We start from the raw sequence: 27,712 nt of genomic DNA, 5'->3' as shown, positions 1-27,712 counted from the left end.
AAAATAAGCCTGTCACCAACCGCACCTTTCCTCTACTATCCCTTCAGTAAACGCTCCTGATCTGCAGCTTCACGTCCTCAGATATCCAGCAGCATAAACACTGAGGCCTCAGAAGATGTGTTTGAGGTGCTTGATGCCATACGTCTTGAAAAACACAAGGAGGATTAGAGTCCACAGGCCCAGGATGAAGCCATCAGGAGGATGCCAGTCTTTCTGCTTTGGTTTCTGCGGGTGGGGGAAATTGCAGGTTAGCAGTAGTGTGTATATTTCTCCTGTTGAGGCCACCACTGATTGTTCTGTCATTCACACAGGCAGGCACAGAGTCACATATATACTCGCTAATCTCTTTACACACATTATGTACACTATCTGCTGTCTCATACACACACAAAAGTTCACACAAAGAGCGGGTGGTAAAGCTCATCAATACACCTCCCCTGTCTTGTGTTTGTCCCATTCACTGCCACATCATCACTTTGTGTATGATTATACTTTTAAATCTCTCCTGTATTAACCATGCATCTCACAAGGAGCACATTTATATGCTAATGCAGTGGCAATATTCTGCGAAGAGATGAGATTTAACCTCTAAAAAAATCTTCCTAACTCCTCCGTTGGCGACAAAGCTATAGATAGGCTGCGAGGACACACTTAAGAGATTTCTGTTATCCCTCGCTATACGTGTTGCTATTATCCAGTCAAGAAATCACCAATCAGAAAAGGCATCCTCAAAAGTCAAAACCCAGAGACTTTGCAAGTTTCTTTTGACTCTGACTGTACACACAACATACAGTACTAAAGCTGCTGCATAAATACTTGGCTGAGCACTACTACAGTACCTAGTGTACATTTACACCAAGTACACACACACACACACACACACAAAAGTTGACAGCAGAGTGATGGGCCCTGGAGGATTAGACGCTGGTCCATGGTCATTATTACCCACAAATTCAGTCTGATTATGGCTGTAAGACAAGATAGTAACAATGGGAAAAAGGACGCGCAAAGTAGATATCATGTAGAATTATCACGTAACTATGCAGCTTTACAGGTTTTTAAGCTTTGTTTTTTCTCGACTCATTCTTTTATCAGACAGTTTCATAATTATTTTATGTACTTTTTTAGGGAAGGTTGTAGGGCAACTACTTGTTTTTTAGACCACCGTGTTTCCCCTATAATTGTACAGGCCAATGGAGTTGAAGTGGAAGTGAAGTAGCACCTGAATAACTCAAAGGGACATCTAATATTTAGCTGAATATCCCTTTTTTAGAGGCTGAAAACTGCTGAGTTGGCTTATGGACAGTAGACAATACTTAAATATACAAATAAGAAACTCTGTGTTAAATATGAGCAGTGTCTGAAATACCACCCACTATGTGCCAAATGCCAGTAAAATGTCATTGGCACCTGAAATCTACAAAACAGGCTGAGACTAACATTTGAACACCTCAGTAATATTCAGTTTTTCCTTTCTTGAACTCTCCTCCTGCTGATCATTAGCCAATCAAAATAAAACAATGGCTCTTACTCAAACAGGCTTCCTAATGGGTAACAAAGCATCATTATTTATAGCTTGTGGAGAGGTTATGAATGAACTTGACCCACTGTATATAACAATGAGTCTTAAATAACACACTGCACCAGATTCTATACATGAAAACGTGTTTACAACAGGCATGACTACATGTTTCTTTGGCTGGTGAAAATTATTGTAATTTCCTAGCTTAACAGCTCTTGGTAAATGAGGTGAAAAGTTCATTTCAGGAACTGTGTCTGGCTGTGTACCCCAGTCCCGTCAAGGCGGTCTTTTCAATACAAAATTCAGGTTTACATAACAACACTGCCCATTTCTAATGTAGAAAGACTGAGGACAGCAGTAAAATTGGATTATGTCTGACTCCAAATTTATTTAACAGCTCAATCAAGTCAAAATCAATAGAGCTTCACTGCATTCCAGAATGCTAAAGCAGAGACAGTGATGCGTTTGAGCCCTGAGCTCAGTGTTGGCCTGGAGGTCTAAGGCAAAGAGCTTCTGATTTAAAGCTGCATTAACAAGGCATGTGAAGACCTAACATTTTGTGCTTATATTATTTTTTTATTGGCCAACAATGTAAATGGCAATAACCACATATGAAATGGAATCAGAGGGAAAAAAAGTCATTTGAAGAAGTTAAATTTAGGCTTAGAGGAACTGTGACACATAAATCATGTTGTGTTAGGAAGACCAATCCTCTATCTGGCACGGGCACATTCTACTCCATACACGATATCTACAGAAGATAGTGTACAACAGAAACCAAGCTGCAGGTGGAAAGAACTCAATGCTTCAACAGACTTTCAGGGAGCAGCACAGACAAAGCTCAAACTATAAAGGGTTGTTTTCAGCATCTGATGGCGCTTTTGGGAGAGAAATTACAGAAAACATCTTAGACGACAGACACATTCTGGTCTCGTCTGACATCATAATAGCTGACAAAGTCAAAGAGGGTCCAAAAAAAGCCTATTTTCCCAATCAACTTCTTACAATGAATGATGGAAGCCAACATGAACCAAAGCCAGAACATTTTTGGTAATATCACATGCAAAATTTCAAATCTGATTAAACCACACATATACAGAGCCAATAAAGCAGATTAGCAGAGTTTTTGAATGTTTACTCTTAATAATAACAGATGAGGGAACACTTTAGGCCAATGCATCAACTTGGTAGGTTTTATATTATGGATTGTGCTTTTGGATTCTGCTGTTTTACATCTACAGATTTATAAATACTCAATACTAACGTTTTTCCCCCTAGTACACCACATCTACAATTATCAGAAATACATTATTTATTGCCTCTGCAGAGCAGCCGTGGGCGCCCTACACTCAACTTCTATAACAGCCTACATTAGTCTACTTACAAGGCTTACGCTTTAATGTCAAAACAATAGATGTCCATATAGTAAGAGAAATAAAAATAGTTCATAAATACTATTTGAGCGCACCACGGGTCATCTCTCCTGCTGCAGACAGCCCTGTGAGCCGAAAAGAGTCAATCACACAGCACAGGAGTAGAGGCTGTTTTACCAGCGTCTGGTTCAAAAGTACTTCAGCCGACTTTGCTATGAACAAACTAAAACAACACTGCAAACAGACTCGGTTTCAAACACTGTTTGATTTTGACCCGTCTGTTGTAGTTTAGCTGGAACTCCCTAAATCCCAATAAAATTTGAAAGCATGCTTGAGTTCTCACCCTCCAAGTTTTACGATCAAACGGAGACAGAGCTATGACAACAGTGATCGGTCCCACTGAGATTTTGAGATGAATACAAATCTTGTCAGCTGTTCAAATAGCACAAATCTGGTCCAAATTATGTATTCAATTGGTGTCTTCCTGCTCAAAATTAGGTTGAGACACTTGTAGCTGAAGGCTTGGTGACAAAGTGGCCGGCGGGAAGTCGAGAAGAGGAGCTAAGGGTTAAATATCTGGAGGACGAGGCAGAGCCCGGCAGGGGACGTTCATAAAAGATGACTGGGAGCGCACGGCCCTTGGGAGCAGTTGACCTCCGTGACAATGGTAGGCAGAGGTGTGTGTGTGTGTGTGTGTGTGTGTGTGTGTGTGTGTGTGTGTGTGTGTGGTGTGTGTGTGTGTGTGTTTGTGTGTGTGTGTGTTCGGATGTATGTGTGTCTGTGTACAAGCAAGCCCCTTAGGTAAGGAAGAGCAAAAGGGAGATGGATCGACTGTGACAGGAGGCCAGGTCAGCACAACCGGCAGAGAGGAGCATACAGTATGTCAAGAGGGAAGAGAGACATTAGAACAGAAGTAAGCATCATAAAGTCAGAGAAAAGAGGTATTTATATGATCAGAAGTAAAACCACGAGGTAGGGCACAGAGCATCTTGCAGACACTTTAGCAAAGCGCATTGCTGGTATTTGCAATCAGCGCTTCCGGCTACCTCCTTTAATTGTTGCGCCTTGAAATGTCAGCAGGGTTAAAGTTGAAATTATTTGAACTTTGAGCTCAGCTGCAATTTTGAGCGAAAACACGGCATGGGCATATACGTAAATCCCAGGGGGGTTCAGGGGTCGGGGGTCAGGACCTTGCACTCGTTGCTTGCTCTTGGGGGAATTACTAGAATTGTTGGGAATTTGTAAATTATAAAGTGTGGTCTAGACTTACTCTATCTGTAAAGTGTCTCAAGATAACATTTGTTATGATTTGATTTAAAAATAAAATTGAAATGTGGTACTTAAAGAATTGTGATTGATATAGACAGATAAAATTCACCGAAAAGATCGACACCTACAGTATGTGATTCTTTGCTATTTTTGACCTGACTGTTGGCTGCCCTTTTTGCTGATCTTTGGCATTTTTGTACTGATGTTTCTTGTAAATAATCAACCTACATGTACATCGCTAACCACATATCTGTATTAATCAGCTAATATTTTGGCCCGGCCCATTTATTGGACTAGCTCTGGTGAAAAATGGGAAAAAAATATTTTATATTATATAAAATAGATAAAAGCAGCTAATATTCTGAGCTTTTTGGAGATTAATGGCCCCAACAAATAATTTGTTATCAAAATGGTTAACTTTCTGCTGGCCAACTAATTGCTTAAATAACTAATTCATACAGCCCTCCGTTAAATAACTAATTTAATAACTAATTTGACTACAAAATTTGGATAGCCTTGGATAGAAATGAAGACCACAAAAAATGGAAACAAGTCCACTCTCAGAATGAGTTGTCCACTTTTACACGATGAAAAGAATTAAGAAAAAGAAACATGAGGGAGGCAGAGGAAAAACATATTAGGCACAGAAATGAGAGCGAGAAGCAGAAAAGGGGTGAGTGTTTGCTGACCTTCACTGACGGAACCATTCAAATCCTACTGCCAAGGACAGGGACTTAGACTCACCACCATTACACAGACTTTGTGTTGCGTATTCAATTCACAAGTAAAATCAATTAAGGACTACCCATCTGATTGATTGGAGCTAATTAACATGGCCATGCAGGATGCTAATAGTCGTTGAGGGAAGTGTGAAACGCCCTGCCAAACACTAGCACTCCAAGGTCAAAACTGCAGCATATGTATGTTGTGCGGAGCTGGATGAACAGTTATTGTGCACTGCCAGGACACTCCACTGTACAAGAACAGTGCCTGGACCTTTAAGCCCCCATCAAGAGCTGGGGCAGTCAAAGTTGGTGGGTGTATTGTTATCTCATGAAGCATGTTTTGCTTTTTGAGACAATATTATTTTTAATTGTTGAGCACAAGCGACATAGCAAAGCTAATTCAGAAGAAAAGCTTGTTGGAGTGGGTTTGGCCTGTGATCCACACAATTCTACCATCCATCTTTGAAAGGTGTCAGTGTTGCAGGCTCAGCAAAGGAAGAGGGATTTGGCCAGGGATGGAAAGGAGGCAAAGCATTCATTTTCAGTGTTTCCATTTTCAATTCTCTGAAGCCATATGGTGTGGCGTCAAGCTGGCAAAAGAACAAATAACAATTTGACGCCAGAGACCAGGACTCAAAGCAGCGAGGCAGGAAAAAAAGTAGAATACACAAGAGACTGGGGAAAAAGGAGCTCCTTCTAGTTATTTTCAGAGCTGAACATATTGTGATTATGTGTTGTCTATGTGATGTGATGTGTAAGGTTGGGAAGAGAAGGTGGCAGGAAGAGGGGACTCACCCTGTCACCACTAGCGAGACAAATGGTAATAGGGCATTAATCAACTCCTCACAAACACACTCCCACATACACAATATGACAGGAAGTTTTTACACAGACGCCATACAACACAGGCTTATATATTCGCTGTCAGTTACTCTGATGACTTTCCTATTTACAAGCCGTCACCTAGTCTACTGGCAAATGGAAAAATGTTTTTCTTAGAAGATAAACACAGTGAGACGATTTGTTTTTGTTGGGAGGCAAAACTGAAATCATTCAGACCACTTGAGGAATATTTTATACATCAAATCTTATGAGATTCAATCAAATCTAGTTCTTCTGATAAGTGCATTTGATCAGCCACAACAAAAGACGCTGCCACAGTGGCAGGAAAACAAAGATATCTCAGAGAGCTGTGCACAATATGACAGCTAATCATTAAGAGGAGAGCTGTCAATAGGCGTTATGAACATTGGTCCTTCTGCTGCAGTGCAGATGGATCATGGTGAAGGGAGAGAGAGATAACTCAGTCTGTCAGGATCCTATCCTCAACCCAGCAGGAGTGCAAGCCAATAATCGAAATCTCTGACAGGGGTCGTCGGGTCGATGAGTGTGTTTGTGCTTTGTTCGTGTGGGTGCATTTAAAAAGGGGAGGAGAAACAGGAAAAGATGCATAAAGATGAAGAGACAAAAGAGAGAGCCAAGATATGAAGCCAAGTAGCAGACGGCAGAGACTTAATGGCGCTTTTGTGCGATTGTACAAGCTTCCAATAGTGTGATCGCTTCTGTGTATTGAACATCACAGACACAGGTTATGGGGCAGTGGGTAGCAGATCTGAAACTGGCCTGATTTGCCAAGCTTCTGAGGCAGTCCTCAGCGATCAAGAGTACCACTGGGTGTGGAGACCCCTCCTGTTTCCCATCACAATACTCAATAAGCGTCTGACAAGGCTCAGGCCTGTGGTAGGCTTCATTTCTCTGGGCCCTTACTGTGTTTACACCAAAGTGGATGTCTGCCAGTGATGTTTTTTTATGTATTTATTTATTTTTACCACTTACTCGGTTCAGCTGGATATGACCTCTAGTATCAACACCAATAGTTTAGTATCCGTCATAGTGGAGACGAATCTCATTGTCAAATCAAACGTCAGCAACTCCAACTCTGCTGTAGTCACTGAAATCTAAACCAAGGGCATTTCAAAACAGATTCATCCTCAACAAATTGCTTTTTTTGCAATTTCATAATTTGATGCTTCTGTGTCTGCTGTGCGGAAATTACTACAGAGTTGAAATAACATTTCTCTGACACAGTCTCGCACTTTTATTGAAAGGACAATACATTGGATAATACTGTGTAGATGGTCATGTTAAGTATGGGTTTCTCAGAGGCAGCTGAACCCCAAATGTAAGCACTACTAATGTCTGCTTTTGCCTGTAGCAAAGTTAATGTGACTTTTTTACTTTTCTGAGGCACAAGTTGAAAGGGAAGCAAAGAAATAGTAGTTTTAATAGTCCTTAATGGAAATCTTACAAGAGTGATACAGAAAGACCCAAGACCGTCTATTTTGAATGCAGAGCACACCTTCTAAAAGGTGGAATGAGGAGAAATAGGTGTTCATTTGTGAAGGTCGGCCCGACTGAAAGCCGCAATTCATTTGGGAATGAGGTGAATGCACAATTCACTGCAATCCTGCCTATCCATTCTGCTGAATTTCATGGTGGCCCCTCCACACTGAGACCACAGGCACTTGTATTCCACACTTAAAGCTGTCACCATGGAAACAACCCAAAGACATGATCTGTTGGTGGATGTTTTTCATAACTTTGTTTTTTTTTTGTGTCAAAATTAAGGGTAGGCCAACTTAACGCATGGACACACTTACACAAAAATAAATAAAATGGATATTCATGTGATATTTAGTGTCCCCAAAGGAAATGGTGTTTGTGTGGGTCTCTTACCTGATGGATGATCTCAGACACTGGCAGCTGGTCCACATACGAGTATGTCACTTTTTGCGGCTTTTCATTCATGGGACTGAAAGTAAAAACACACACAAAGCAGCTCTCTTTTAGCATTTACCAGAAGTACGTAAATTGCACTTTAGAAACATTACGTTTTACAGTTAGTTAGTTATAGATAGTTTAATAAAATAGGTAGACTTTATTATATTATATTCTTTCTTATTTCACAAATGTTTATTCCTTGTCAAAACCCTAAAATACCCAAAATGCAACTTGACCACCACCGTTTGGTCAGAGATTCAATTGATTTATGCTAGTAACAGCTAATATAGCTTCAAGCAGGTCTGGTAAGATCATGTCTTTCTTACTCTACACCCCATAGACTGCCAAAACTTGTAGTCTTCAGCCCCAACTGACACTGGCTTAAGTAATTTATCACTTAAAGAAAATTGGATCAGACTTCAAGCAGCCCCCTCTGGAGCCAAAGAACTCCAAATTGTTTCAAATATTTGGTGGTACTCCCCAATGCCTTTAAACAAACTTTAGTTTTCCTTTAAGTTCTACAGTTTATCAGTTGGGTGACAGATTTAGCTAAACACGACAAAAAATCGTTTAGGAAAAAAACTGAAAACTGTTTCAGACACAATTTTATGGGGAAAACATCTAAATTTATTTAAAGGAAAATACAAAATTTTGCAGGTAACAATTCAAAAATGTATTTATATAATATAAAATGCAGTATTCACATCAGATTACAATTGACCACAAAATACAGTTACTTTGATTAGTATGAACAGGGCACAACCATATCTTTTTTCCCAAGGAACATATTTGGCTCCTAAGTTAAAAAAAAATGTAGGAGTGACTTACATAAGCTAACTGCTATTACTGTTGTATAATGATACAATAGTGTTATGAATACAAAACATAAAGTGTAATGTTTTCTATTTTAAAATATTAATCAAAAGTGATGATGAATAGCCTATAGGCCTACAGTAGTGTAACAGACCGCCGCTATGGCATGCATGGGAACAGCGGATTAGATTGCATATCTAACCACCATAGGGTGAAATACAAAAATAAACCATACCAAAACAGGGGGGAAAGTATTTTTAAGCTACTACGAGACATTTTTATAAGTTATAACTATCTTAAAGGTGCTCTAACCAATGTCACACATTTAGGCTACATTTTTTGTCACATACAGCAAACACCTCCTCACCATCCACTTGCTGCCTAACAGTGTTCCAGCATTCCAGCCAATAATTGACAAGAAGGATTTGAGGGTGGGGGTTGGGGGGTTATTTTGCGTAAGCACGGAAGGGAGGGAGAGGGGACGGGATGAGGAGGAGGGAGGGGCGAGCTAGCCTAGTTTTGTTTGAAAATACTTTGAACGTCAAAAAGTAGTGCCGTCACCCAACAACGCTTCAAGCAAATTTAAGTGCAGCCCACCGTGCAGACTGACCACAGTTGGAGCTCTGGCAAAATGAGAGCTCTGCGTCCTGTCTGCGACAGCGGTTTCTCGCTGCGCCGCCAGTCCCCCGGATGGTCACCGGGAGAGTCCGGTACAGTCTGACTGTACAAACTGAGATACAATTAGCGCTATACAGCGGAACGTTCAGACCCAGTCAAATCAGCACCAGCAGCAAGGCTAGATTGAGGCTGGCTGCTGAAAATCAGACGTTTTGGCGCTAGTGATTTTCCTTTGGCGCTGGCTTAAACCTCTTGGGGGGGGGGGGGGCGCCAAAACTTTCTCTTTGCAGGAAAAACTCTGATGTCCTGAACGGGCAGTCACCATCAACTCTCATAAGAATGAACGTTGCAGGTGTCATAATACAACCACGAAGAGAAACCCAAGACTGACTGCAAAGCACACCTTCTAAAAGGTGGAGGGTTACGAAAACACGATTCTTAGATTCAGACAATTATGCACTAATGAAAACATAGTTATTAAAATGTATTCCATTTCTGCCAATAGATCCCCCTAAATCCTACAACTAACAGACTTTCAGAGTATGTGTTTTCTTAGTTGCAGCATTTCTGAACCAGCTTTTAACACTCGGTTGGAAAACTTTGTGTGCATCCATTACACAATGACGGATAACATGATGAATGGACAAAACTCTGCTCAGTTTTCAAAATAAAAGATTAACTCTTGTGGACATTTCATACCTTTAGAAAAACAGCTGACTCTAAATTGTCTGTGAATTGTGAGTTAGGAATAAAGCCATTTACATTAACAATATTGAATTAATTAGCCTAGCTTCAGCGACTTATAGAAATGAATTAAGTTGAGGTTTCGTGTCTTGCTCTATGACACTGAAAAAGGCCACCACATGCCAGTTAATGATAGACATTAGTTAATGTGAGAAAGGATGCATTAAACCTGCAACACATTACTGGTTATCCAATCACAGAGCCTTCCTGCTTTCATTGTTGTCCAAAAGTTAATAAAACAAAGCATTAATGAGCCACACTGGGTTACATGTTCCCTCATTACATTGAACATGGGCAACGTAGTTTATTTTGAGTCAACCACACTGTGGTGGATTGCAGAGAGAGATGAGGGGAGTGGTGATTAAAGGTATGTGGTATCTGGCGGCCCGTTGGCTCCACCCCGAGCTTTATATGGACTTCTTGCTCCAACAAGGACAGGCTGGTGATTAATTGAGTGATTAGGTTTGGAGGATAAAAAGGGAAGCAAGCAGTTTAACGAGAAAAGAGAACCAGGAATGGAGAGAGAAAAGACAGAAGAGTGAGACCGAGGGGTGGAAAGTAGTGAGAATTGTGAACGGTGAAGTAGTGTTGAAAATCCCCCTCCTACGCTGTAAATATCCCCTAATAAAACGTCCTGACTGTGTTCAACTTTACTCCTGGTGCCGGCTTTTTTTTTGAACTGGCGACGTGGAAACCCCGCACCTCTGGGAACACATACACATACACATACATCTGACCATCCTGCTGCTGCGGTTTACTTGAGCACCAAATATGCATCTAAAAATAGTATCCCAAACAAACACACAATTTACTCCTTTTTATTTTGCTAAAAACACTACCCAGTGGTCATCTGTTTTAGGACGAAAGCCTTTTTATATTTGTGACTGTTTTAAAGATTCAGTGAGAACAAATGGGCAACAGACAGTCTAGAAAGTCAGAAAAAGGCAGAAAAGACCATTGCTGACTCTGGTCTTTTCACGGGATTTGTTGTCAGTAATAAAGATATACAATATCAGCATTATCCTTTAAAGCTATATTGGCAAGGTTTTTCTTATCAGAATAGATCACAAAATTGAGTCTACACATGAGCTCAATTATGAACTGATATGTCAAATAAATCAAATCAAACTAGAAGAGGACTCGAAGAGCGCAGACCTCTGCCAAGACATGCCCTATCTCACAATGTTAACGAAAGTGAAAAATAATTTGTGTATCCTCCTTGTTATTTGGACCCACAAAATTAAGGATTTTGGCTCCCCTTTATTGCTCCTCTGGAAGACGTCCATACCTATTTGAATAAGTCTCTGATAACTCTTTATCAGACAACTCTTTAATGATTGGTCCAGAGAGGCTACTATGTATGTATGTTTCATCACCTTGTACTCTCTTAAATATTTTAATTGTGTTCTTTTACTCGCATTATTTTATAGGGAAACGGAAACATACAGCTGTGAACTTTGTGGACACAAACAAAGCTTCAATAAAAATACATATGCCAAAAAAAGAAAGGGAGAAGGAAACAGTTAAAACACTTGTAAAACCTACTACAGCTATTTGCTACAGCTATATTAGTTTTTGCCGATTGCTTACACAGTGAAATCAAAAGTACTACACAGTGAAATCAAAAGTATTACACAATTATCAAAACCTTACGCTCAAGGAGCAAAACATTGGCCCAGATGTTCACCACTATAAGCACAATATCAGCCTCACACTTTTTGCAAAACAATACACAGTGATTTGCAACTACACTAAACACACTTGTATACATTAGACACAGAAGTATATCATAATCCCACTTCCTGCAATTCCAAAGCACTGACTGACAAATTACCACACCTATGAGCCAATCTGTGGAACACAGCCATCAGGTGCGCAAACACATGATTGCTTAATTGTAGACACACTAATCAGGTTTAAGCACTATAAAAAAATGCAGCAGGTAAGTCTAGTATTTTCTGTATTGTATTTTCAGATCATTTTTTTATTTTTACTGTAAATGTAGTCAGTACTGGATACAGCATTTTATGTTTGTCTGTGGTTTGCTGATCTAACAGTGTTATGCACACTAGTGTAGTAGCATGAAAACTGGGACATGTTTTGTTGTGACATTCCATGTTGAAATGTTGACTGATTTGGGTATTTGGAGAGAAATAAATTATATTTTCCTCAGTCTGCAGCATTTGTCTTGTGTAGAGTTTGCTGAACGTATTTTATATTTGCACTTCTTCTGTGTACTTCATTTATAGTACTCTAATTACTAAGAAGTAGAACTGCTAAAAGTGTTTTAGGTTAGCAACAGCAGTGTGTAACTGGTTCAAACAGAATTAAGTCATATGAAACGTGTGTGTTTCATATGGGAACAATATATATTTTTTATAAATTAGTGTATATTGTATTTTTGCAAAAGTGTTTCATTTTGCGAAGGGTCTGAGATGTCAAAATAGAGCTTAAGCAATCGAAAAAAATTGTAATATGCCACAATTGCCACAGTTTTTAGATGTTTGTATGTTGTATGTCATACATCTTCTCTGGGAGAGTTTGTTTCCAACATCACAGTCAGACATACAGAGTCAAGGAGAAGAGTCTCAGCTAAGGTCACAGTCGAGTGGAGGTTTGACTGAGTGGCTGTCTATGGCTAATCAAAGAAAGTTCAGGCCAGACAGCTGCTGACAAAGTGGGCCATATACCCTATTGAGCCACTACTTGCTGTGTGAAGCAATCTGTCCTGCTTTTTCTCTGCTTTCTTCCCTCTGAGTTACTTTTGGTCAAATTCTTTCTCTCTGGCTTCTGCTCTCTTGCCATACCTTCTTTATTTCCCTGTCATTATCCCTTTCTTTTCAACTTCATTTCTCTGCATGTCTCTCTTCTCACCATGTCTGTGCGGTAGGGCAGAAGTTGCTCTGACAGGCAGGAACCGAGACAGAAGAAAACTGACCGGGCTCACAGGCAGCGAGACAATCTCCTGCTGAGCCCTCTGTGTGCTCGGAGCTCTTTCAGCCACTTGAAATATGTCACTAAGAGCACCAACGTCTCACTGCTATTTCCCCCCTTTTCACTTCGCACAACAGATGAACTCAAATTCAATTCAAACCACTTTCCACTTTATTTTCCATAAAAAGAGATATTTTTGGACAGGATTTTTCAATCCACTTAGCAGATTCTAATGGATGTGACTGACCCTCCCCACCTCCAACTACCGCATTACTGCTGTCTCCAGCTGCCATCTTTAGGTCAAACTAATTTCCTTTTAACATCTGCTCTAATAACGACCCAAGTAGTTTTTGTAAATTCTATCCAACCCGGCAGGTCCCACATTACGTTAAATGTACTTTATTACTCAAAACGGGAGCTTTAATTTGATGATTGATATTATTCTTGGAGCTTTGTGATACAGAGTTTTGGTCAACAAGCACCTATGGCTGGAGAGAGTAGCTACACAATGTCATTACTCTGTTAAGCCCATGTATAATGAAGAGGATTGAAGGGGTCCATTAAAACGTCCTCTCCAGCAAGAGCAATTCACTTAATGGAAGAGCTTGTTCTGAGGATAAAACAGCCGTTTAGAAATGGGTGAGACAAGAAGAGAGAATAAGGCCCTGATCAGACAGAGCGTGTTTTAGCAGCCTGGGGCGGCTTTTTGCAATTATTTTCAGTGAGTTGAGCATTTTGTTCACTGCCTTTGCATTGCTGAGTGCCTCTCGGGTTTTTGCAAGAGTGCCCTAAATGTCTCAAATTGAAAAAACTTGAACTGAGCGGAAAAAAAACAAACACCTGACGTCTTTTAACTTTACCGCAAAATAATGGTCAGCCGAGGACCAGTAATTCAATGGTTGTCTAGCAAGACTAGAAAAAACCCAACTGGTCAGATTGCGGCATCTTTAACAAAAAAGGCAGTGTAGTGCACTTTGTGCTTTGCAACCTGCAAACATGCTCTGTCTGATTGCGGCCTTGGAGAAGTATGAGAGCAAGCAAGAGAATGAAAAAGAGACTTACACACTTGAACACACACATACCCATCTTCTCTAAATATACTGCTCCACTTGTCTGAGTGGCCGGATGAGCTGACAAAAGTGGATTAAAGCGGCACTATATGTAATAACAGCTCGTTTCAGAGGACATCTGTGACATTTTCTCTCTGGGAAAACCCAAAGCACACTACAACCCATTTTCAGTTCTTATAAAAAGCTATTATTTAATTTGACCAGTGGTGACTGGACAAAGGTCTCATAACGATCCTTCTAAGTGATTGCTTTTTCTGTGATGATCCTGATGTGTTGGCAAAGGGTTTAACAAAGATCAGTCCTGGTTTTAAAAATAAAATCACAATTTATATGACTATTATTAGGGCTGCAACTAACGATTATTGATGATCCACAGATTATTTTCCAAATTAAATGGATTGTGAAAAAGATTAAGTGAAAAATGCACGTTATAATTAGAGCCTAAAGTGGCAAATTGAAATTGCTTGTCTAAAACCCAAAGCAACTTTCAAAATAGTGTTTTCTATCATTCCTAAAACTAAAAATATGTTACTAGTGCTTTTTTGTATCAGTAATCTTGGCTCCATTAAACAGCCAATAAATCAGGGGATTGCTGGTTCTTACATCAGAATTGAAGATAAAACGTCTCTCTGGGACCGAATTAGGGCAACACTGAGCTCAATAACGCTGGTGGTGTGTTTCTGTGTTGCATGGGGGATCATCAGACCTAATGTGTTGGCCATAATCAATAATAAAATAATAGAGGAAGTTGTGTGCAATGACTAACAAGCCTAAGGTCAGAACAGCTGATGACTAAAATCAGTATGGCAATTGCCTGTAATTACTAATTAGCAGCCAATCACATTAGAATCTTTCACTATAACACCTCCCAGTGGTTCAATTAAATCCTATTCTACTGAAATTAATAGATGTGGGGGGAAAGAGTAACCTGGAATAAAGTTTTAATTTCCATCACATCTGTTTGTAGAGCACTGCAATCTATTACTTACTCGCAGCCTAATGAGTCAATATAAGTAGAACTGTTCACATTTTGGTTCATTAGCTGTGCGTTTCCTAAAACTCCAGGTGATTGTCCTTATTATGGGATTAGTGTGTCTGAGAACTAATATGAGAAAGCAAACAATATGTTACAGGCAGAGAGGATGCTGAGCAGATAATGATTAAGACTTTGACAGCTCTCTACAGACATCTAGTGGCCAAATGTACTGTATTTATTACAGCATGGATCAACCTGATGCAATGAGAGAATGTACTTAATTCTATTTGGATGCATTTTGTCCAGTTCATCACAGGGTGGCGCCACAGATAACCCATTAGAAGCACTGAATTATAGCCTGAAGCCAGACAATGTCGGAGAATGTCCAATTATGATCTTCACTTTGCTGTGAAATATAACATTGAGTGCTGATACTGAATATAATAACTATCTAATCTAAATTAGCTATATTATTACCTCAAGCAACCATGTCACTGGTCAGCCTTACAAATCCGGTCTTAAATCACCTTCAGGGTAGTCAGCAACATCCACTGTGAGGTTAACTCCCCCAGAGACCATACACCCAACATATTATTAGTGGAGAAATCAATTTCACTAATGAGATGTTCTAAATAGAAATCGAAGTCTAGTAAATTGGAAACCAAACAAACAAATTTGACCTGCAGCCTTTCAATTAAAACAAAAACAAGCTGAACTCAATTAAGTTTGCAATGTTCTTATGGGGGAATGTTGGGTCTCTGTAAATTATAGAGTGTGGTCTAGACCTGCCATCAAAAGGTCAATCTGCCGATTTTGGCTTTTTCTTGGTATATTATAACTTCTATCAGTAAGAAAATGATAGTTGAGCGAAAACATTACACTACTAACAGAAAACAAACAAATAAACTCAGCTTACTTCTGCTCAGCCTCCTTGATGGGGTCGGTCAAGTTGATAGTTTCCATGGTGATCTCGACTTTGCGCACACTACCAAAGAAATCTGTGATGAGGGCACTTCCTGGATCCCTCAGGAAAAGGTCAGTACGGTGGCCTGGTGTGGACACACACTGACTCTTCGGACATACTTTGAACTGGAGAAGCAGACAAAACACATGCAGTGTGTTAGAAATATGTAACTTAGTGCAAAAGAAAGCACACAAACAACCAAAGTTGGGGACTTCATTCACATTCCAGCCATCCACTCAAGAAACCTAAATAAAATATTCAATATAATAATTACATGGTCCAAGTCACCTTTGCCAGGGGAGTGAGGATTTTAATACGCAGACAGTGTTAAAGGGTTTGTGTCATCTACTTTTCATACCAAAGATAGGAGCCAACTGCATTAAACATGGCTAGAGCTGCAGAGGGAGATGTTAAAATACACTAAAGTGTATGGAGAAGATTAGAGCCAAGGAGCATGACATTTGTGCATGTTGTCATCAATTATAAATCTTTTAGTGCCTGGTGTGTAACCACTGGTTGGGTTAATCCTCTTAAGTGTGTGATTCATCAGTGTGTTGTTGGACAGGGCTCTCCATTTGAAAATAAAAATCATTAAATCATTAAACCAAGGTGAATGTTATCTCTATAAGCCAAACAGGACTTGAAAAACACATGACTGGTGGAGGATTTTGTTGGGAAGGTGGAGGCAATTTCTGTTTCATTAAAGGGCAAGCCTTTGAAAAAAAAAAAAAAAACTTGGCAGGCTTTTCTGGGAAATCCATAGCATCGATCCTTAATTCCACAGAAAGCTTAAGAACAAAGAGTGCATCTTGAGAAAGAGGAAAATTGGAAAGAATAATAAGAATTAGTCAGAGGACATTGATTGTGCAAGTAAGGATTTGAGGTGTTTTGATTGTAACTGAGGCTGGGGGTAGGTAATGATGGGGATGAAGAGCAGTCCCTGCGGCCTATGTATCTTTGCAGGAGTGTAAAAGATGAAAAGGGAGGTGCTGCTGAGATCGAGCCATGGCCCGGAGCAGCCTGTACTCACCATCACCCCCACTATCATGTGTCAAAGGGCAACAACCTTAACACAGTATCAGACATTCTGCTTCAAGTTCAGAGTCCTGTGTGACTTTCATCTGGCTCCTTAAAGACCAGAAATTATGGAACACCAGACAAAGGAGGAGGGCAGGACAGACACTGTCTCACTTTTGTACAAAACCCCAAATGCTTTCACAGGACCCGAGTCAGCCTGCCATAGACCATAACCACAAAAAATGGATCTTGCATTAATTATTGAATCAACTAACAATTATTTTATAATGATTATTCCAACAATTAATTTTTTGGGCTAACAATTAATCCCTATGAGAATAATTCCAATTTCTCAGAACCCAAATTGAGGTCTTTAAATTGCTTGTGTAGTCTGACCAAATCAAATTATTTCTAAGTTAGAGCCAAGTAAGTACTTGCTGTGGTATAAAACCTAAAGACGAATCAAATCCTGACAATGAAGAAGCTGAATCCAATGAATTTCAGGCACTTCTGGTTAAATAACTAACTAATACAATTAAGTATAGTCTATTATGGTTAATTGGGGTCTATAAAGTTGTTTAAGCACCTTTGTAATGTCACTCTTACGCACTTTACGTAAATACTAAGTTATATAAAGAAAACACAAATGTACACAAAACTATGTGTTTATATAGAACAGACATTTCCTGCTAAAGTGTGTATATACACACTCACATGACATAAAGTAGTGCACAAACACTTATATATATCCTATTGGTGTATATGCGGAGCCGACATCTACAGAAGTGAGAACGGTTCACTAGTGCTGAATCAATCAATCAATCCAATTATCACACATTATGTATTAAGCAAAAACGTAAAAATGTTTATCATTGATAGAACTTAAATACTTTTGGCTTTAGATGCAAAAGATTTGAATGTCACCATCAACTCTGGTAACTGTCGTGGCCATTTTTCTCTATTTTCTAACATTTTAGAGACTTAAATGATTAATCTATTAATAGAAAAAACAGAATTGATAATGAAAGAAAGCATGAGTTGCTTTTCATGTTCTCTTATTGGTTAAAAGGCATGCACATCCTCACCAGGTCATTCATGTTGGCTTTGCTTGCAGGGTGGATGTCCTCCAGGAACTCCAGCAGGTAGAAGGTGTAGCGGTCCATCAAATGGACTCCTATGGCCAAATCTGGCTGGTGCTGGAAATATAAGAATGACAATATTCAATATTCAACAGCAGTTTATCAGCATAGGTGCTTTGAAAAGTATGAGAATCAAAACTTATTATCTGAAGCTAGCTAATTTAGCTAATGCTAGTTTCATTAGTTGGTTAAAAACACTTACTCAAGTGACTTTTTAATCTTTCAGGGTTGGGCGTTTTTGAAACAAGAACCCTGTATGTGCACTTGATAGCTACAGACATACATGGTATTGTGCCAAAAGACTGATGCTAAGAAATGATCCATGTAGAAGATATGGATATAGAAGAACAGCATTGTCTCATATTGCAGACAGTGTGGAGCAAGTTAGTGCTGGTATTTTTAATATGATATAAAAAAAAAAGTAAGATCACACTTGTTATTTGGTTCCAAAACATTGCACTGCTGTTAGGCTACTCAGCTTACATACTTTCAGCTTTAACTTTTCAAGAGAAAATGACTTTAGGATGGAGATTTATAAATGTAACACTCTTAAATAACGTTGACTAGGGCAGCTTAAATGTAAACTCCCCCAAATCCTACATACACCTATTATTTCAAAATTGCAGAAATTTGACACTTTAGACTGTATTTTGGGGTGAGAATGTATGAACACAGTTCTCAAGCCTAGTCTTCAGTTGCAATGTGCTGTCAAGCCACACTGCTTATTAGAAATCCTGACTAATTGATTGATGAACAAACTGATTTTAATGTAATCTCCTCCATATTAGGGTGGGTAACTCACCGACAGGGAGTCCTCTCCAACTTGACTGCTGGCCAAAGCCATTAGGTTTGGAGAGTAGAACCTCTCATACATGGAAGCGCCCTGACAGGTGTCAATGATGAACAGCAGCTCATTGTACCTGGAAAACAGTGCACACACACGCTCCAATAAAACCTGGGCTAACACTAACCTCCTAATCAACTTTCATACTGCAGTTGCCATGGTGACCAAGAAAAACTAACTGCTTCATTCAGTCCCTCTAACCCACGCAGTTTCTCCCTTCCCTGAAGGGAGGTGGCCAAGTCTCTATGGTGACTTTAACCCTCGTAATGTCCTCCCAAATGCTTTACACCTTTTGTCCTCTGGGGTCAAAATGACCCCGCTTGGATTTCACAATATATATTATATATTATACAGTATAAATTATAAATCTACTCCGTGTTACACCTTTTGTCTTACTTCAGTTCAACCCACTACTACACATTTTTCCCTTCATTTTGGAATTTAGAGCCAATAGACCTTGTTTACATAACAGTATGCCCTGTTTTTAAGTAGAAAATAAAATTAAACTTTGAATAATGTTTGACTAATTCACTTATCACAGAGTGGTATATATCAAAGTTTAGTGAGGTTGCTGTTTTTGAATTATTTGAATTTTTTTTAATTCCAGCCCATAATCACACCGGTTATCTTCTGTGGTCAAAATGACCCCAACTGGTTTTACTGTTTTTTAAATAACATTGTGGATACTTCACCTAATTCTGTATTAAGTCTTTAATGACAACTTCATTCAAACACATTAACACATTTTTTTAAATTTCATTTGAAATTTAAGGCCAATAAGACAGGTCAAGTGGACCTATGTCATCAATTGGAGACTATGCTGGCTTGTTTCTCTCTCTGCTGTCAACATGCATAATCCGTCACTGCAAGGAATGGAAGACCATATCAATATTTTGTCCTTTTTTTTTTATTTATGATTAATTGTTGGGCATTTTTAGGCCTTATTGACAGGACAGCTAAATACATGACAGAGGGGGTAATGACATGAAGCAAAGGGCCGCAGATTGCAGTCCAACCAGGGCCTGCTGCGTCGAGGAGTAAACCTCTATATATGGGCACCCGCTCTACCAACTGAGCTATCTGGATGCCAGTGTTTCACCCTCTGACTGGAAATATTCTTCTATATCAGCTGGGTCCTCTTCCTTACTGATTCTCATCAGTTGATTCTTCATCTTCATCATAATAAATACACTGCTGCACATCTGATATTTCTTCTATATTAGCTTTTTGTTCTACCTCATCATCAAGTTCATCACTTTCCTTCAATTCACACTCATCTTCCATTTCTGCAGCAGGCAATGTGGGCGCTTTTTCAGAGGAAAAAGCAGCATGCGGTCTGTATGTTGGATCTATCAGCTCATCATTATTTTCCTCCTCAACAGTTGATTGATCCTCCTCATTATGTTCAGCATTGTCCTCCTCGTATGTCTTTTCTTTCATATTAATAAATATCTCGTAAGCCTCCCGTACAGTATAGAGCTTCTGCCTCCTAATTGTGCTGCCTGTCTCTGTCAGACTAAACTGTGAAATGGCCCAGCACCTGTGAGAAAAGACCTATTCTATTGTTTTGTTGTTGTCATAACCATTGCTTGAACCCACACATCAAAGATTTACGATCAAAGATGTTTTGACGAGCAGTATGGTGTGACTATTTACTCCATTGAACCACTTTGTGCTGCGGGGTCTTTTTTACCCCAGAGGACAACAGAAGATATTAAATTCAGTAAAACACTCATAATTCAATCAATTTACTTCATTTTTTTTCTTCATTAAGAGCATGGTAGTAAACAACTACCATTATTTTCAGAGCATTTAATGAATAAAAAACATTTTGATGGCAAAAGATTTCATTTAGGGTCAGAATGACCCCAGAACAACACAAGGGTTAATTTGGCAGTTAAAGCCTGCAATTATCACATCAGCATCCAAAGCTGGCGTCACTAAGCTTTTATCTCGCAGCCTAAGGCATGACAGCAACCCAGACACTCTATATTGATAGGTTTAGAGGACTATAGAGGCGCTGGTAGCAGAAAGCCACTTTTGCTCATTTAGTGTCTCGCAATGCACACATTAAAGGTCCCATGGCATGAACATTTTACTTTATGAGGTTTGTTAACATTAATATGAGTTCCTCTAGTCTACCTATGTTCCCCCAGTGGCTAAAAATGGTGATAGGTGTAAACAGAGCCCTGGGTATCTTGCTTTGCCTTTGAAAAGAACAGGAACCGGCTGAAAACCAGTTTTCAAACTGAATCAGGCCCGTTTACATTGTAATGTAATTCTACTTTTAACTTTCCTGTATAATAAATATGAATGAATGAATGAATGAATGAATGAATGAATGAGAAAAAGAAAGCTCAGATGGCCCGATCTGGAATCTTGCCCCTTATGATGTCATAAGAGGCAAGATTACCTCCCCTCTCTCTGCTTTGCCCGCCCAGAGAATTTGGCCCACACATGAGAGAGAGAGACATCATTTTCAAACAAGCAAAGTGGCAGTTGGTCCCCCCCCCCCCCCTCCTTCTCTCCACCTCAAAAGCTACAGACTCAGAAATGGCACATCCTAAGGAAAGCTCATTGTGGGACTGGCTCTAGTAATTCTGCACCAAGACTGAATTTTGTGAAAGAAACTTAAGATAGGGTATTAGCGGACCACTCTATATAAAAGCATCCAAAGAGCACCATGTCATGAGAGCTTTAAACAACGCAGCACCTTAAAAAGCAACAGATTCTATTCATAAACAGAAACAAGTTCTCTTTCCTTAGAGGAATATATGTATAACAGCCCCCTTGCTGTTCTAGTGTTACATGATTTGTATCTTTGGTTTATTGGGTCTTGCAACAACATTTTTACCAAGAAGTACAATTTACCAAGAAGTAAATTAGAACCTAATTACATTGACTGCTATACTGAATGTTACATACCAACTACTAAAGGGACTTTGTAGGAGAAACACAGTATTTGTCTCTTCACTAGGACCTTTTCCAGTTTATTTACCTTCTTTTCTGCCACATCTGCTCAAAAGCATCGGCCAGTTCCACATTACTTATCTCCTCAGAGTCCTGGAACTTCAGAAAGCCATTTCCGCCATGGCCTGTTAAACAAACACATATTCTAAATAATTGATTCATCTCTGATTTATAATGCAAAAACATGATATTGAATGGAAAATAACAACATGAAATGGGCTGGCGGTAGTGCGCACTGTGTGGCAGGAAATAAAACATAGACTTGTGTCTGTATTCAGCCACAGATAAATTAAATGGTTTGATAAAATCTGACTCTTGCAACATCAAAACTATGTCTTTAAAATACATCACAAGAGAGAGTAAAAACACACCACTCCCATGATACTATGTACTTTTTGTGAATGTATGGTAGATAAAGCTCAGCGAAGCAAGAATCAATTTACAACATTCTCATTGTGAAAGCCTGTTTCAGCCTTTTTCATTTTGATTGTGGTGAAACAAAAAAAAACATAATACTGAGAATTTCTTTTGATTTTACCTACTTGGCCAACTAAATTGTTTTGTGGATAATTCACCTACAAGAAATGTAGCCATTAGCCACACTGTAGGAAAAGTAACAGTGCATCAGTTATAAAAAAAAAAAAAATTTAAAAAAAAAGCTTCTTCCACTGAGCATTGCACATTAATTAAATATGAAGAGTGTAAGTGATGTATTTGAGAGGGGATTTGTACTTTGATTACCTGTGAGATATATGAGGATGTTGCTCCGGTCATCAGACAGGAGGCGTTTTGAGCGTGGAGTGCTGGTTGGCAGTCGGCCAGTCAAAACACGCAGGAAGTTCTCCACTGTCACCTGAAATGTGAGTAGTATATGATTTTCATAACCTAGCATGGCTTGGAAGCGATCCATTATTTAATATGCATCTTATTATTTAATGCACATTGACAGAGCATTATGAAAACAGTCAAAACTTCTAACAATCAAAACACATTTCACAAACTAAACGTTTCATCTGCATCAACCGGGTCAATATACAGCAACTGCTCTACTTATCTTTTAATTAAACTGTGATAATCAATTACTTATTGTATTTTCTTCCCCTCTTAATCTTTATCAGCTTTTCTTGCACATGCTTACCATTTGACAGCAAACATGGATTGGTGGTACAGTGTTCATATTTAGAAGCCCAGTACAAAGCAAAGCAAATAATCAAAAACAAACTGTGATAAAGAGTGGATACGCCACTGCGGCTCCGCTTTGTTGTAACAAACAAAACACTTGGCGGCTCATCTATTTGAGAATGCAAATGTTATCAAATCATTTCCTGCTCAACAGACAGAGCGAACACTGGACAAACAATGATGACCATAGCCCCCTCCAATTCCCTAATGCGCCCGTATTATATCTGCCTACATGTGAAGTTATAGAGTACCTAGTTTTATAAAGCAGGTAAAATACTAGACGGGGTACATCCACCTTGCAGTTGGCAAGATATGTAAGTTACACATTTCAGATTTTCACTGAGTCAAGTATCCACGTCCCTTTACCAATATCTTTAATAACTGTACCTGAGGTTTAAAAGAAGATATTATGATGGTTCAAACTATCACCATTGGGGTAGGAATTTGTTTTGTTTCCAATTTAAGAAATGTATTTTGAGGTTTTTGTTATCCTTGTGGAGCAGCCTGTCTATTTCAGCGTTCAAGATACTGACGTGTAGAAATTAGACTTCAAAAATCCTGAGGCCAGTGGAAAAGGTACTGATTTAAACAGACTGTAAAGAGAAGAACTGACTTGGTGAGGAAGACATTTTTACAGTTGTGTGCATGTAACTGTCTGACTGCAACGTGAGCTGACCTCATATCCTCGGTAATCCACCTCCACATCGTCACCGTACACATTCAGCTCCATGTTCTTGTGGCTGAACACTGTGGCAGGTTTGGGGTTTCTGTGGTTACACGCCATGTCATCAGCCAGCATGAGAACTATGTGGCTGGAAAAAGAGAAAACAGAGACCATTCAAAATAATTATATTAGAAAATAAGAAAGAGGTCAAATGCTGTACTCATGTTGTCAACCACGTGTTACATCTTCAGTGTTATGTTGTTAGTTACCATTAGTGTGATGATCATTATTTGCGGACAAAGCAACTTTTCACACAGAGGCAGCAATTTAGGATTCAGTGTCCTGCTCCAGGCAACTTCTACATGTGGACAGGAGGATCCAAAAATTGGACCACAAACCCTATAATTAAGGGCCGACCTACCTGAGCTACAGGCACCAGTTAATGAGGGGAAGCATAAAGTTACTTTGCTGATATAAAGTACCTACTTGGTGTGTCATCTTATTATAATATAATGTGCAGAATAACATGATTGACTTTGCCACAGTGGTATTGGTGCAGACTCTAATTACAACTATGAATGACATGAAATGAATGAAAAAAATTAATAAAAAGCAGCAGCGTTTGACAATTGTAATATTTTTCAATAGAAGCACCTGATTGTCACTCCTTTTAGCTTTATTCTAGCCAGGGTAAAAAGGCCTCTGAAGAAGCATTTAGCCCATCACTGTGGACAGAAATACACCACATTGACTGAGACTGAAGACGTTTTTTTTTTTTACAGCTAACAGCTGGAAACCACATCAGGCTGGGAGAGTGGCCTAAATTTGACTCATTTGAAGACAGGAAAAACTTTTCTTAAAACATATTAGTACACAGCTAACATTATATACATTAGTACATGGAATTTTGCATCAAACAGGCTCAAACAGGCTCAAACAGGCTCAAACAGGGCATCAAATTTGTGATGATTGACTAATGTAGACCGGAAAACAGGAAATAAACAGAGGTATGTGCACTGGCTAAATTAACACAACTTTTATGCCTTTCTGTCACATCTACTGCAGTCAAATTCACTGTGTTCACTTAAAAGAAATAACTGCACTTGACTAGGCACTGGTAATGACATTTTGGGCATGCTTATAAGTTAAATACATGTTTAAAACTTGCCCTGTTTGAGCCTGCTTAGACCTGTAAAATCTAGCAGGAGGATATCTGCTACTGACAGCGCTACAAATAAAAAAAAATTAAAAAACAGAGCTACATGGTGAAATTGAATGGAATTGTCCTTTAAGAGAAAATCCGTGGTATTCCTATGGCTTGTCTCTCACTCTCTTTCCTGTTAATCACTACAGCTCCACTCTGTTTAAGGCACAGCAGCATGTTGAAAAAGGGCTTTATGAACTTTTTATTGATTTGTTTTTGTTCTACACAAGGATGTGTGTGAGTTTGTTCACAGAATTATAAACTATTTCCTCCCTCTACTGTGAAAACCACACTCAAAGACAACACACCTACAGTCAGATGACTACTTGAAAATAAGGCAGATGGAAAATTGCAATTGCAGTGCGTGCATGTTCTAATGTTTAGCAACCTCCAACATATCGGAAATGGAGACCCTGACGATGAGAAAAGGCTTACATCTGCTCCTAAACATCAACACCTTATGACAATACATTTTTCAATGCCTGTGTACCTCTAGATTAATATTACAATTGAATACCTAAAGATGACACAATAGGTAAGACACAATAAGGACATAAATGTTATATCAGTTACCTGTCAGGAATGCCCAGCCTCTTAACACTTCTGTAGACGGACAGAGTATTGGCCACATGACGGTAGTTGAACCAGAATCTCGATGTACACACCTGTGTATCAAACACACAGCCGGTTTTTAAGGCACAAACATGTTTCTGCTGCTCTCATCATTAATACAGAACAATAATTAGCATGTACCCAGGTAAAGATGTAACGTTAACGTTTCAAATAAATTCATGTTTACCAGAACCGCCCAGTTATTAGTATGACCACTGCTGAAGAACTGCCCTGCGTTCTCCTGCGAAACGAGTGGAGAAAAATGATTAATTATATGAGTTTTTTTAGTTTCGGCTCATACAAGCAATCAGACGCGTTACCAAAACAGCTAGCATGACAGCAGAGAAGGCTAACATGGGAACAACATTCAGGTATTCAACATAAAACAAACTAATTGGCGGAGTATCAATTGCTGCATGTGAAAGAACATACACTCACCTCAAGGTTAATGCTGTTCGCTGATAACAATGTGGAAAATAAGCTGAAAAATGTAAGTATTTTCATTGTGCAACAAGAGGTGTGCATCAAGGAAGTGAAAACCGGCGGCTCCGTCCAGCAAATGCTTCCGGTAGGAGACATTTCAAAATAAAAGCTTCGGTTTGGAAAAGTTAGAGGAATACACTTGTAGAAAAAGTGCATGTGAACGTTTCAGAAAGATGCTATACCTCAGGATTATGTGCCTAGAAATTTACAAACATGTCACTGACATATACTGTAGATCATAAAATATTTTCTATTTCTATTTTCTAACGTAAAATGAAGTGTAATATGGGTCTTTTTGTCAACTGTTTTACATGGTAGTACCAATAAGAAATCCTGCCCAATACATAAAGTGCCCATATACGGTTTTATAGCATGCCAAATCTTTTGAGCGGAAAAAATAAAAACATAAATAACAATACACGTGGGACATGCAAAACACAAACACATTGCATACATATTATTTGTAAGTGAAAGAACAAAAAATGAGTAAATAAATTAAAATGCAAAACTCTGTGAAGCACTTTAAAGCATAGCCTAATTATTGTACATAAGAAGATCATTTTAGTTAATCTCATCCCCACACACCTTTTTGTACAAATGGTTGATGGTGTACATGATTGTGTACTTAATGGCTCACTCAAAAAAACCACATCGTGTTTTCTTGTGACCTGAAATATTATGTTTTTTTTGTTTGAAAATGTTCTGTATTGTATTTTAATCAACCTAATATTGGTGGATCAGTGCTGTAAGATTGCTGAGAGTGATTACTAAGCTTTATGTGGTCAACAGGTGGTGCAGCTTGTCTGTGTGTGGCTCATCATTACATGGACAAAATCTTTGCAGGAGTGAAGCTAATGTCAAGAAAAACAAGATTTTAATAACAATGTGGGCATATGAGTTGCTAGAGGCAGTCAATGTGATATCATGGTAAAAAGATTTTAGAAATTTGCAAATTGGATTTCACTGTTATTTGATTTGTACTGTGGCAAATGTGTTCATATTTCTGCAAGGTCTCCATCCAGTCCCCATTAGAGTTGCATCTTCTTCTAGTTTTTTGGATATGGTTTTGTTTCTGAACTGTTAATACCTAAGTTCATAGGCACATTCTATTAATTTTGTTAATACAATGATTTGTGTGCTGTAGTAGTTTCTTTAAATATTTTTTACATTACGTGGCAATTCATTTTTAAATATAAGTATAAGCCACTTAAGTGGTTACAGTACACAGATGACTGCATGTCTAATTCAGCAAATCATTGTTTGTATGAATTTGATGAAATAAAGCAGAATAGACATCAAGTGATGCTGACAGCTTCATATTCAAATGCCCTCTCCAGCTAACTGGTCAGGGCCTTTGTAATAAGAAGTGACATTTAGATCACAGGCAGAAGATGTCAAAATGCATGTCATGTTATTGCAGAAATATCTAAGTGTCTGGGAGCCCCGCCCGCAGTACAAGGTGAAGCTATGAAAAAACATGTCTTTCATGTAACATTACAAGCAGAAAGTCGACTAGAAAAGCTGCATTAAAATCAGTTTTGACACACTGCAGAGGGCCCATACAGGTCTGCTTACCACTTCAAACCTCTGGACGTCTATTCCTACACACAGACCTCATCACATTAATGCCCTTATCCAAATGCATCACATTAGAAAATTAAAAGGCAAAAAAATATATACAACAAAACAGTTTTGGTTCGCATAAATCTTCATTGTTTTATTTTAAAAAAAATCTATTTTGTCCTCAACAGTGACTGATTCTCGGTCATGCATGAAATGTTATTCAGATGGATTGATCTTCACTTTGT

The 27,712-nt window shown here is 38.9% G+C and overlaps 1 protein-coding gene across 1 annotated transcript; it reads right to left on the bottom strand.

The window, feature by feature from the left end:
* On the bottom strand, positions 1–26,005 carry pigk (phosphatidylinositol glycan anchor biosynthesis, class K). The gene is made up of 11 exons (XM_032530523.1): positions 25,860–26,005; positions 25,609–25,662; positions 25,383–25,474; positions 23,618–23,753; positions 22,501–22,612; positions 21,788–21,884; positions 18,748–18,865; positions 17,892–18,002; positions 15,742–15,914; positions 7,626–7,701; positions 1–225 (listed from the first exon to the last, which is right to left on the bottom strand). The coding sequence occupies exons 1-11, from the start codon at positions 25,998–26,000 to the stop codon at positions 109–111; spliced, it is 1,227 nt and encodes a 408-aa protein (XP_032386414.1). The 5' UTR covers positions 26,001–26,005; the 3' UTR covers positions 1–108.
* Positions 26,006–27,712: the final 1,707 nt, after the last annotated feature.

Source organism: Etheostoma spectabile, chromosome 12 (genome assembly GCF_008692095.1).
Source record: "Etheostoma spectabile isolate EspeVRDwgs_2016 chromosome 12, UIUC_Espe_1.0, whole genome shotgun sequence".
NCBI lineage: Eukaryota > Metazoa > Chordata > Actinopteri > Perciformes > Percidae > Etheostoma > Etheostoma spectabile.
This window is presented reverse-complemented; position numbering and strand designations above follow the sequence as displayed.

What these genes read in the sequence shown, in the direction of transcription:
- pigk (XM_032530523.1), bottom strand. Translation starts at nt 26,000, where the DNA reads ATGTCTCCTACCGGAAGCATTTGCTGGACGGAGCCGCCGGTTTTCACT. An exon ending in CTAATAACTGGGCGGTTCTG is followed by an intron (nt 25,475 to 25,608) that starts GTAAACATGAAT and finishes TTTGATACACAG; the next exon opens with GTGTGTACATCGAGATTCTG. An exon ending in TTGGAGAGGACTCCCTGTCG is followed by an intron (nt 18,003 to 18,747) that starts GTGAGTTACCCA and finishes TTATATTTCCAG; the next exon opens with CACCAGCCAGATTTGGCCAT.